Genomic DNA, 11,777 nt, shown 5'->3' with positions numbered 1-11,777 from the left:
CCAGGAAGACAGGAGGAAAATAAGAAAAAGTCCCCATCCTCAAGAAGGTTAAAGTCTAATTGGAGGTAACAGCTTTACCTGCTTACAAAGCTTTTTTTCCTAAGGTAGACAAGCTCAACAGCAACTAGTGATACTCAACATGGATTTCAGTAAGGGTGAGGAATAGAACTTCTGTCTGGTAGGTTTTAGAGGAATCACTCAAAGGGAAGCAAAAACTCGCCTGTACTATGCACATCTCTCATTGCAACCATTCTTTTTTTCCATTCCCTTTTCGCCTCTTTGGTAAATATCTTTGCAACTGTAGAGCTTCTTTGAAACCCCTAGAAGATCCACAAGTAGGTTGGTGTGTACTGCTCCTTACCCAAGGGCAGGCAGGATTTCTACAAGAGTCAGTCTCACATCTCACCCTGGGGAGTCGGTGATTAATGTGGAGGCAAACCTTTAGGGAAGTTAGACTACATTTCCAAACCAAGCTGTTGCCCTTCTTAAACATAAGAGGTCAAGCAACCAGGCAGTTTTCAGACTCCAGCCACTCCCCCTCCCCCAGCCCCACTCCCCCCACCACTGGCCAAAAAGGAAGGTTTTTTGCCTTGTTCATAGGGCAGGGTTTATGTGGTTAATTAAGGCTTAATCCAAATCTGGAAAGATCCCATAGGTGCACCCTGTGTGATCAGGTTGATTACCAAACCAGGACGGGATTTTGGAAAAAAGGGATTATAAATTCAAGGCAATGAGAAAAATGGAAACAGGTCTTGTTTCCCATTCTTTTGCCCAAATGAATGCTTGTTCTTTTCAGCTCATTGGAAGGTCCCGAGCCACGGAGGATAGACAAGACCAGTCCTCTGTCCTACCGAAATTTCCCACTCAGCTTGGACATATCTTAGCTGTGGGTGGAACTGTGGATTGTGCAATTTCTAATTGAGAAGAGAGCTTCTGCTCTTTTGCAGCCACTGAAGAAAGATTTGAACTCTTTCCCCAAGTTGGATGCAGCAAGGAGTTACTTGGCCTCATTGCTGCCACCACACCTACGCTAATGATGCCCAAGTTCAAGATCCAAAGAGGTCAGGAAGGAGAGCTTCCTGGGATAGGGTGCATATCTCCAGGGATTGCTTGCTGTAATGAGGAATAATCACCTCTTTCTGGGGCTGGAGGGAGTACAATTTGAGAGAAGGGACAGAGCTGGTAAATACGCCATGGCAAAGGCAGGCTGGGTGTAGAAATCCGCTCCTAACATTCATAGCCAAACGCAGAGGGCCTTAAAAAATCCACTCTTCCTTCCACACCCAGCCTTTGCCCTCTCCCCCTGCTTCCACTTCGGAAAGTCTGAAGCATGCTTGGAAAGCTGTTTTCTGCTTTTTTCTCCTCTCTTCCACCCCCTTTCTAAGCTCCCAGCTGCTCGACCTCTTGCGTAACTGTGAGAGAGCACTGAGTTTTTGATGGGCTCCAGATGTGCAGCAGGGTGGGGGTGGAGGGTGGGGACGGTAGGTCTGAAGTCCCCTGAGTGCTCTAACTGTGGGAACATAGGGCCCCGACGCAGCAGGAGTGGGGACACACTGCCCAGAGCCTTTATCATGGGGTCAGCTGGTTGCTGGGAGGCCAGAGAGCAGTTGGGTGATGTTTCAACCCCCTGCCTCAGCATCAGCTGCCTCCGTGGCAGGCTTGATTATTCCCTGAAATTCCTCCTGACCAAGACGGTACAGAAGAGCTGGAGTTATGAAACAGTTTTGTGAAAAGTCTTTGAGGTACCCCAGTCTGAGCCCCTTCCCTCAAATGCTGGGTCTTGGCACATAGGATACCACAGTTGGGTTTTGTTTCTTTTTCTTCCTTTTCTCTTTCTTTTCTTTCTTTCTGTTTTTCTTTTTTTTTCCTTTTTTTTGACAGAATAGCCTGAAAATTACTTCATGATCTGCTTCATGGAAGGTGGACAGAGTTAAAATACTTTTATTTTGAGTTAAAATACTTCTATGAGTCTCAAACAATATGACAAAAGAAAGAATAAGAGGCTTTGACCCCCAACACTGCTACCCCAGCCCCGGCCAAATCTTGGGGCTTCCTGGTACCCACAGCACATGCTGGAGCCTGATGATTTGACCTCTATTAGCTACAGGAGGTAGCTGCAAAGTGTCCTTCCCCCTCCTGCTTCTTGTCCATTGCCTGGCTCCGTTCAGCTCCAGCCTCCAGCCGTGGGGGGTCCCCCTGCTAATGTTGGCCCTGTCAATGAGTGACCAAAGATTCCTGCTGTTCAACCTCCTGCTGTTCCTGGGTTAGGGAGAGAGGGTACACACTAAAGTCACTGAATCAGAACAATATTCGTCCATCCCCAAAAGGACAAATTATTTTCTGCTATCCTCCCCCCATTGTAATTTACTCCAGTCTTGGGGGCTTTTTGCTTCCTCCTTCAGGGAGGAAGAGTCTCAGAAGTCCCTCCAGTGCAGGTTAAAGAGGTCTAGTCTAGCTGAGTCCAGTTCCCTAGGGCCTCCCTCGTCAGTCTCCTGGGGCAAGAGCTGGCTTTGCAAGGTAAGGATCCACTGTCAGCATTGGGTTTCGGGTGGGGGTTGAGAAGGAGAATGGCTTTCAACCTGGTTCAGTTTCTAGGCTTTTCTTAGATTTTTAGTCCCCTTCCTTCTTCCTTATTAACCCCTCACTCCTACAGAGACCCAAACTGCTGTAGGATGGTGTGCTGGACTGTATATCTATAGTTTGCCTCCCAGTTGTAAACTCTCAAGTTGTGGGGGTGGAGCCACAGTGTACAGGGGCAAGATGATCATTGCATTCGGCTTTACAGTTTGCACAGCACTTTAACATGCTTGCTTACACCTTTCCTTAGAAAAATCTGTGATCCCCTGTGTGCAGGGTTATCAACCCCATTTACGGTTCTTCATGATGGAGGGGCTTGGAATAGGATGAGGAGAAGGGGTGACAGAGGGCAGACCTGGATACCCTTAGCAGTCGTCTGAAGATGTTGAGAGTATGTTTTAGGGCTGCGACTATGAGGTTTACTGGAAGATGATGGAGGAGTCAGGCAACTAAAGTGAAAACAGAGGGGGTCGGGGGGAGAAAAACTGTCAAAAACACCCTCTCAGAAGAACCTTAAAGCCTAGGGACGGAGGGTGGTCTAGCAGAGTCCGAAGGGGGGTGGGGGTGAGTGGGGATAGGGGTGTGTACGGGGTGGTGGTGGTGGTAGTGGAGAGCCCAGCTGCAGAGATGAACAAAGCGGGCGCTGTGCAGGCGGGGGAGGTGCTGCTATGGGAAAGGGTGGGTGGGGGGACCTCGGGCTCCCGTCCCACAAGGGCGTCTTCTCAGGCTGGCCAGGCAGAAGGGACGGGGGACGGGGGCGGGGACTCGCAGGGGGTGGGGTGGAGAGGCGGGACCCGCTTGTTCTCCTCCTACTCAGCGGGCTCCCAGGGAAAAGCAAGAGTGTCCTGAGCCTGAGGCCGCGGCGACAGAGCCAGGCGAAGGAACCTGTGTCCCCCTCTCCCCGCGAGGTAAGAACGCTCTCTCCCACTACGCCTGCGGGTCTCGCTCGCTGCGCGGCTGGGACTGGATAAGAGGAAGTCCCAGGGGCCTGGCGAGAGCCCCCGAATGAGCCCTGGGCTGGAGAGCCTGGAAGAAACTCATAAGGGAGGAGAGGTGCCCCAGGTGAGTGCGTTGGGGCGCAAGGGGCTTTGGGCGGAGTGGGCTCCGCAGCTTTCCTGCGAGCTGCTTGCTGCTCTTGCCCTCCCGAGACGCTGCCCGCGCCGCCGCCAGAGGGGGCCCTCGCGCTCTCTCCCGGGACGAACGTGGATCCTTTTCTCTTCAAGACTCTCTTTGCGGGCACCCAGATGGCCGGGGGACACTCGCAGGATCTCGTCCTCTTGCTCCCACACCTCTCCTCTCCCGCCGACAGCAGTACTGAGAGCCCTGCATCAGGAGGGGGATCCCCTGGGGTATCTCCCCTCCGGTGCCGGGCCTGGCCGCCTTAATGGACGGAAAGGGATGCAGAGTCGGGCTCAGAGGCAATGGTATCCAGGAGGGTGTGTTCAGGAGATGGGTGCCACATCTGGGGCCTCCCAGGTCCTCTTCCGAGGCCCCGAGTCTTTAGGGGTCCGGGACGCCGGAGGGGGGACCCTGGGGCAGTGAGTCCCCGGCTCTTGCCAAGCCCGCGTGGTCGGGATACGAATCCTTTGCGGAGTTCCCCGGGGCCCCGGCTGAGCCAGGTCATCGGGCTCCTCCAGGATGGGGAAGCGCGGGCGGGCGGGAGCGGCGTGGGGGCTGGGAGGGCCCGAGGGGCAAGGGGTTGCCCAGGCGCCCGCGGACGCTTCCGCCCAGGCGGGCGCGAGCGGAGGCTGGGCCCGGAGACCGCTCAGCTCGGCGGGGGACCCAGGGAGCCGGGGCGGGGCTGCATTCTGGGCCCGTTAGCTCAGCCGTCCCGGAGGCTTCTTGAGGCTGACTCATCCGACGGGTCACACACAAACAGCCTCCCCCCACGTCAGACATCCCACGCGCAGACACGCACGGCGCGCCACCCGGTATCACCCACGCACCCTTCCCAACGCACAGACCGCGCGGACTCCCCAGTCTCTCTCCACCGTGACACGTGTGGAACTCGGACATCTAGACTTGCATACACTTCACACACACGCCAAGCACCCGCAGCACTCGCAGGAACCCCACCTCACATCGGCGGACCCCCGCGCTCACGCCCCTCCCCGCGCACACGCACCCCGCTGACACACGCAGCTCACACCCATCACACAACAGTCCTCACACATGCGGCCCCTCTCATACGCACCCCCTTCACACACGCATCTTCCTTACACACACACAAATGCTACACTCGCAGCCCTCCGCTCACGCCCGTAGCCCCCCTCCCGCATCCGCCCGCGAGGAGCCGCTGGTGTCTGGGGGCCGCCCCTTTCCCCCGCCGCGCAAACAAGCGGCCCCTTCTCCCCGCCGGGCCAAAGAAAGGCCGCTTGTCCGGCGTCAGCGGCGGGCGGGGCGTCCCGGCAGGAGGCCCAACACTGTGGCCTTGTCCCACCTGGCGGCCCCGGGGAGGGCAGCGAGGGGCAGCAGGGAGCCCTCCGTGCGGAAAACCCCACTCGGCCCGGCAGCCTCAGGGAGCTGCCCTTTTCCAGTATCCCAGCTCCACCCCAAACACGAATAAAATCACACCCCTAAACTACACTCGCGCCTGGTCCTGGCCGCCTCCTCCAGCCCCGACTGCCTGTCTGTAGTCTCTCCTCACTCCTGGGTCCCCTGGCTTGCCCTCTGGCCCCCTCTTTTCCTCCAGGGCCTGGGCTCCCGCTCCCCCGTCTCCCCCTCCACGGCCCTGGGTACCTACCTTCTACTGCTCCCCCGGCCCGTCACCCCGTTTCCTTGAGGGCCCCTCTGTCCTCAGTCTCCCCTATCTCCTTCTTCGCCTCCCCAATCCCTCTACATCTGTCCCTGTCTCCCTCCACCTCTGCCCCGGACTCTATCCTGTTTCCCACCTTCTTCCCCTCCTCCTCATCCTCTGCCCTCAGTCTTCCCTCCCCAGCTCTCCTTTTCCCTCCTGCCTCAGTCTCCCTTTTTTATTTTTCCCTCCAAACCCCTTCGTCTCCCCTCCCGCCCTGTCCCTCCGCGGATACCCTCGTCTTCCTCCTCCTGGAAGTTCTCTCCGCCCCGGGACTTTCCCCACGCCCCGGCCCCCGCCCGGTCCTGGCGCCCCGCCCGCTGGGCTTCCAGCCTCAGTTTCCTTCCCTTCCCGACTCCTTCCTCTGCCGGCAGCCCTTCTTCGAGGGCGGATGTGCGCCAGGCCAGAGAAGGCGGCGGCGGGCCGAGAGGAATCCAGCTCGGCCCCGCAGGCCTCCGGCCACAGCCATGCGACGCCCGGGGCGAGGCCTGGACTGGTCGCCCGGGCCACAGGTGAGGCCGGAGCGGAGCACCCGAACAGTGGCGCCACGGGGGCCGCTCTCACCCTGGGTCTGGCCTCGGACCTTTCGTCTGCGGCCCGATTTGGAGCCTGGACTTCCTCCAGTGCTGTCGGTTCCAGACCTTTCCTGCCACTCCCCGGGCCTCTCATCATCCTCATTCGGGTACCGAGACACCGGAGCGGTGACTCTGGGCGCCCCACGCGGCACAGTGAGCTGGGGACAGGGTGGGGCTGCTGATTCCCAGTGGCCTGGATGCCCAGGCGCTCCCGCTAGGCCAGCAGGCCGGAGGGGCCGGAGCAGAGACACCTGCCGGAGCCCCGGCCTCGCCTCACAAGGGTCCCTCCCTGTGGCACGTCCCCTCCAGACAGCCAGGCCTCCGCCACCCTGGGCCCAAGGAGGCGCGTGGGCATCTCTGCCCGCGGTGCGGGAGGGCTAACGACAAGCCAAGCCTGACGGCGGCGCTTCCCCCTGTCCCTCCTTCCCGAGAGCCGGACTTGCACCGCAGGAGCCTTTTTTTGGCAGCGGGGCGGGGCGGGGCGGGGCGGGGTTTCCAAGAACGGCCGCGGAGGCCGGGCGGGGCGAGCGGGGTGGGTAATTACAGCCCCGGGTAGTGGGCAGCCCTGGGGGACCGAAGCGGGTCGGCCTGTGGGGGGGCGCCCCGGCGCAGCCCGCCTGGTCACCCAGGCCGGGGGTGGGGTCGGAGGACAGGGCGCGCCCCAGTGGCTGCTCTCCGGGCCGCGGCGCAGCCCTCGGGTCAGAGCACCAGCAGAGTGCTGGGACGTGTGGGTCTGGTGTATCTTTCCACTTCACCTGGATTAGGTTTCGGAGCTGGGGCCACAGCCTCGCGCCTCCCAATCTCTACATCTTTTCTTATCTTCTCGGTCTCTCCCTACATCTCTTCTTATCGCTCCCTCTGCTCTCACCTCCTTATTCCCTTCTCTCCTCTCCTCTAATCACTTTTGTTCCCCATCAACTTTATTCCTCTACAATCTTAATCTCCACTTGAAATCCTTGGTGTTAATAAATGAGCACGCCCCCTGCTGCCTCACAGGGTGATAGTGACAAGTTGGACAGATAAACTGAAGCCTAGAAAGGTGAAGTGACTTGTTCAAGGTCACAAATTTCATACTAATAACTGGCATGTGCTTTGAATTTCACAGAGTGTCATTTGATATAATACCTGAGTTCCCAAACAATCGTCTTTTTTTTAAGGATTTTTTTGGGGGGAGAGTAGGTAGTTAGGATTATTTATTTTTTAAAATGGAGGTACTGGGGATTGAACCTAGGACCTCATGCATGCTAAGCAAGCACACTATCTCTAAGCTATATCCTCCCCCTCGTCTTTTTTTTTTTTTTTTGACTAATAGTTTTATTGAGGTAAGATGATTCATACCATAAAATTCACTTACTTTAAATGTATATTCAGTGATTTACCATTTGCAGATCTGTGCAACCATCATCAAAAATAAATTTTAGAACATTTCTATCACTCCCAAAAGAAATCTGCCCATTTGTGGTCACTCCCCATTCCACCCCAGCCCCAGGCAAGCAGTAATCCAGACAACTTTTCTTTTTTGTTTTAAATCATTATTCCAGTTTTATAGAGAATGATCTGACTCTCCGAGAAGTTACATAATGTGTCCAAGATCTCTCAGCTAATAAATACTAAAGTCAGGATTATAATGTAAGGCTCTTGTATCCCAGTCTAAAGCTCTTTCCACTAAATGATGATACCTTTCCTTTGCCATTATTTATTGTTTTGTTTTCTTACCCCTCTTTTATATAAACTCTCTATCCCCAACCCACTCTCTCTTGCCTCTCCTCCCTCAGAGGAGGCTGAGGGATTTCCCTGAGTCAGAGAAGCAGTACAAGTCCCTGACCCTGGAAATTCTTCCCCGACCAGATTTCCTGGGGATGTACCTCATACCAGGCCAGTTTAGGCCTGAGGGGAGGTTAACGGCCTCTGCCTTCCCTCTTCCCAGGCAGACTTGGGGTGGGCCCCAGGCCCTGTTCCAGCCTCTCTTCCGCCAGCTTGGGTGGAAATGGTGACGGAGATGATGTAGTCCAGGTCCGGAAGGGTGGGAGCTGGGAGGGTAAAATTAGTAACTCTATGGCTAAGGCGCTTGGGCCTCAATGCCAGGGTCAGACGCTCCTTGGAATGCTGGCTCCTGACCCCCTTCCTCTCCAAGTTGCTTGGTAGATGGCTGGAAGAGAAAATGGAGAGGAACCCTGCCTTCCTGGGTCTCCCTCCCTACCTTCAGTCACACTCTTTGCAGTTTCCCCAGTTAACATTTCAGCAGCAAATGGGAAGTTTCTCATCTTAGCAAGTTGGCCAAGGATGGGCATGTAGGCCACATTAGTACAAAGAGGTCCTTCCTCTTGGCTCTCAGGTACCAAAACTGTGAGCCGGGGAGAAAGGGATGTGTGAGAAAGTGTTCGAGTTCTGACTCTGGCATCTATTTTACCTCCGGTTCTAAGGACTCAGCATCCTACAGCACCAAATCAGGTTAAGAACCCCAGGAGTCCTATATTTCCAGTGTCAGTCACCCCTGAGGGTTTTTTTTGCTGATTGTGTGGGGATAAGATTGCTTTCTGGGGAAAAGAGGGTACAGGAATTGAGACAGAGATGGCAAGAATAGTTTTTCCCGGTTGTCTCCTTGAAGAAAACACCCATCTGAGACCCCTGGGAAATGACACAAAGGGAGAGGAGGAGAGGGAAAGGCTGGGGAGGGAGCTCCTGCCCCCCCCACCTGGGGCCCTCTGTCTGCTGGTGTCCCTGGAGGGGCTTCCTTGGACTCGCTTCTCCCACTAAGGTAGATTTCACCCACCCTGCTTATGGCCCCAGATGTCTGAGGGTCCTCATCTGCCAACGCCTGGGTCCTGGGTGTCAGGGACTAGAAAACACAGAAATACAGGTTGGGTCCTATAGAGCTTCCTTTGTGTGGCAAGGCCAGGACCAGCATGGTGTGGTATCCACGCCAAGGCTGAAGACGAGGCACTGCCCTCCCCCAGGAAGTTCCCAAGCTGCCCCCACGTCTCCCTCAGCGGGATGTGCTGTGCTGGGAACCATGGTGACTGGGCTGCCCCTGCCCTGAGAACCACAGAGCCCACTCCTTTCCCTTCTCTGCCTGGCCTCCCTGCCTTACCTGTGTTCTGCTGTGTCTGCAGGAGCTCCGGAGCCCCAGGACCATGGACACCCTCAACAGGAACCAGGGGGGCCCTGGATGCAAGACCCAAGCTGTGGTGCAGGTGAGTGGGGTGGAGCCATGGGGTAAGAGCGCTGTTGGTGAGGGTGGGGCTCTGCCTCCCCGTGGTCCCACCCCAAGGATGGGAGCAGCAGCACCTCTCTCTCTCTCAGCTCTTCCCCAGGTCCCAAGCCTATTAACAGCTAAGTCTTTAGCTGAATTAGGTTAATTGGTTCACCCAGAAAATATCCTTTGAAAGTCAGGAAGCGGTTTACAGATTGACCCTGAGCTGTATCTCTCCCTGCAGTCCTGCCCTCTCTAGTAATTTGGTTTAACAGGGACAAGAAATGGCCAAGTGGATTGTCATGGACAGGTCTGCAGGGACGAGGCTTGATGGGTCCCCTCTGCAGTACCCCTCCTCTTACCCAGTCTCCCCACTCCCTGAATTTCTCCTTGTTTCGTTTCTGTCCTAGTAGACAAAAGGGGCAGTTAAACCAAGACTGGAGATAAATCCGGTGGGACGAGTTAGTGGCCTAGATTCAGATCTAATTACAATTTAGTGGAATAATGCTCGGTGTGAGATTTTGCGCTAAGCCATTAGACACCCTCGGAGCTCTTTGAAGAGGACAAGTGCTGGAGAGAGTGCTGGTGTGACTGGGACCAGGGTGGTAAGGTGCTGGCCTGGAGTCTCTAATGATGCGCATCCCCCACCTGCTCTACCTGCAGAAAGGACCCTTGGACCTGATTGAAACAGGCAAAGGGCTGAAAGTGCAAACGGACAAACCCCACCTGGTGAGCCTGGGCAGCGGGCGGCTCAGCACGGCCATCACCCTTCTGCCCCTGGAGGAAGGTGAGTCTGGGGGGTGTCCTGCCTGTCCCCAGTCCATCCTCATAGACATTCCTGCCCTGGAATCCAGGTGTGTGTTGGGGCCCTCCTGCCCTCTGCTGGCAGTGTTTGCCTCCCCCAAATGGGAGGCTGGCCGTGCCACCCCACCCCACCAGCTTGCTTCCCTTGTCTGTCTCTCCAGATTGCCTGTGCTCTTGGGTAGATGATCTGGCTCCATGACTGGGATTAAAGTTCAGTTTAGAAATAAGGAGAAGAGCACATGGCTCTTGGCAACCAGTGTGGTCAAGAAGAAAGGGGGCCCCATGCCAGGACAACACCTGGCTTGGGAGAAGGTCCCATGGAGATGGAGAGGTGGGAGTGGGGCGGACCTCCCAGGTCAGGCTCTGGCACAGCCCCCTTCACCTCGAAGCTTCTACCCTTCTCCCTCCACTGCACTTGTTGCCTGGGTGATACTACATTCCCCACATTCTCCAAATACCAGTCCCAGGGGCTCTGCCAGGGGGAGTGTCTGCACGGAAAAGAGGGGGAATGAGGGAGGGCAAGGGTTGCAGGTGGTAGCAGGAAGGGAGAGATGGGGGAGAGAGGGAAAGCTAGAAGAAAAGAGGGGGAGAATGGTGAAGGAGAAAGAGGACTTGGGGGTGTTGGGGGGACTAAGGGATGGACTTCAGAGAAGTCCTACTCCATCTGTGGATCCTCAGTGCCCTCTGGGCCTTCCCATCTCTGGGCCAGAGTTTTCTCCACCTGAGAAGAACTTTTACCACTTACTATCTCATCTGGGCTCAAGGGTCCCAAAAGTGTGGCTAGTGATTCTCCCTGGACTGGGAGGTGGCACTTAATTTCCATTGTGGCCCTCCTCACCCCGTCTCTGCCTCCTCAGCCTGGACCATGCTCTGACTCAGTTTGCCTCCTGTCTTCAGGGAGGACGGTGATTGGCTCTGCAGCTAGGGACATCTCACTGCAGGGTCCAGGCCTGGCGCCAGAGCACTGCTACATCGAGAACCTACGGGGCACCCTCACCCTCTACCCCTGTGGCAATGCCTGCACAATTGATGGGCTCCTCGTCCGGCAGCCCACTCGGCTCACTCAGGGTAAGGTCTGATACACCCAAACGCAGGGAGCCTCCATTTAAAAGCTTGTGCGTGACAGGTGCAGGGGAAGCCGGCTGTGGTGGTTGCCATGGTAACTGCCTGAATAGCCAAGTTAGGGGTGGGGTGCTCAGGTGCATCTGGATCAGGTGCATTGGGAAACCCCTCCAGCATCCAGGCTTGTCTTCAGCCTACTTTTCTCTGGTCACCCCCCACCCTGCCTCCCACACCCACCCTGGGGAGAGAAGAGTTCTGCTTCCTGCTCACAGAGGGAATGGGGAGCCGTGCAGTGATCGTGGTTGCTAGTGGTTGTTAGGGGAGAGCAGCTGTTGCGGCAGTGAAGGGAACAAAAGCATGGGGACATGATGCCAAGAGGGAGCTGTTTGGAAAAGCTGTTAAGGTTGGGACAGTCAGGACAATGGGGATGGGACAGGGGCAAAATCTGAGGACATGCCACTCCTGTTAAAACATTGTCGATAGTAGCTTTTGGGTTGTGAATATGGTTACCATCCTATTTCCCAAAGCAACTGGCCATTCTGTTATGGAAGGGAGGGAGCTCTAAAAATGGCCTCTAGTTACTATGGTGACCAGGCAGGTAAAGGGTTGGCTCAGGTAGCACTCTGATAGACCAGGTGTGTTTGCCCTGGGCATCAACTTATATAACGAGTCGTCATATTAGGGCGATGGAGAAAGCAGATTTGGGTGGGGGGGGTAGAGGTGGGGTAACGTAAGGATAGGAGCTTTGTGCTGAGCCTGGTTCTGAGTAGGA

At 55.9% G+C, this 11,777-nt stretch overlaps 1 protein-coding gene and 1 long non-coding RNA gene across 10 annotated transcripts in view; one reads left to right on the top strand and one right to left on the bottom strand.

Moving 5' to 3' along the window:
- Nucleotides 1-1,034: 1,034 nt before the first annotated feature.
- On the bottom strand, nucleotides 1,035-6,088 carry LOC116661153. The gene is made up of 3 exons (XR_004316924.1): nucleotides 5,936-6,088; nucleotides 2,933-3,026; nucleotides 1,035-2,259 (listed from the first exon to the last, which is right to left on the bottom strand). It is a non-coding gene; the product is annotated as an uncharacterized LOC116661153 (long non-coding RNA).
- Nucleotides 3,467-11,777, top strand: part of PHLDB1 (pleckstrin homology like domain family B member 1) — a 44,221-nt gene continuing 35,910 nt past the window's right edge. For 8 of the 9 annotated variants that reach the window (XM_032472502.1, XM_032472505.1, XM_032472503.1 and 5 more), the window contains exons 1-4: nucleotides 5,746-5,883; nucleotides 9,060-9,140; nucleotides 9,803-9,926; nucleotides 10,841-11,011. In XM_032472502.1, coding sequence (XP_032328393.1) covers nucleotides 5,839-5,883; nucleotides 9,060-9,140; nucleotides 9,803-9,926; nucleotides 10,841-11,011 — 421 coding nt within the window. In that variant the 5' untranslated portion in view covers nucleotides 5,746-5,838. Of the gene's footprint in view, nucleotides 3,486-5,745; nucleotides 5,884-9,059; nucleotides 9,141-9,802; nucleotides 9,927-10,840; nucleotides 11,012-11,777 lie in introns of those variants that run through there. The other variant, XM_032472497.1, reaches the window with a different exon arrangement.

The sequence above is a fragment of the Camelus ferus genome, chromosome 33 (genome assembly GCF_009834535.1).
Source record: "Camelus ferus isolate YT-003-E chromosome 33, BCGSAC_Cfer_1.0, whole genome shotgun sequence".
In the NCBI taxonomy this organism is placed as follows: Eukaryota; Metazoa; Chordata; class Mammalia; order Artiodactyla; family Camelidae; genus Camelus; species Camelus ferus.
The sequence above is the reverse complement of the archived record's forward strand: the minus strand, read 5'-3'. Positions and strand labels throughout refer to the sequence as shown.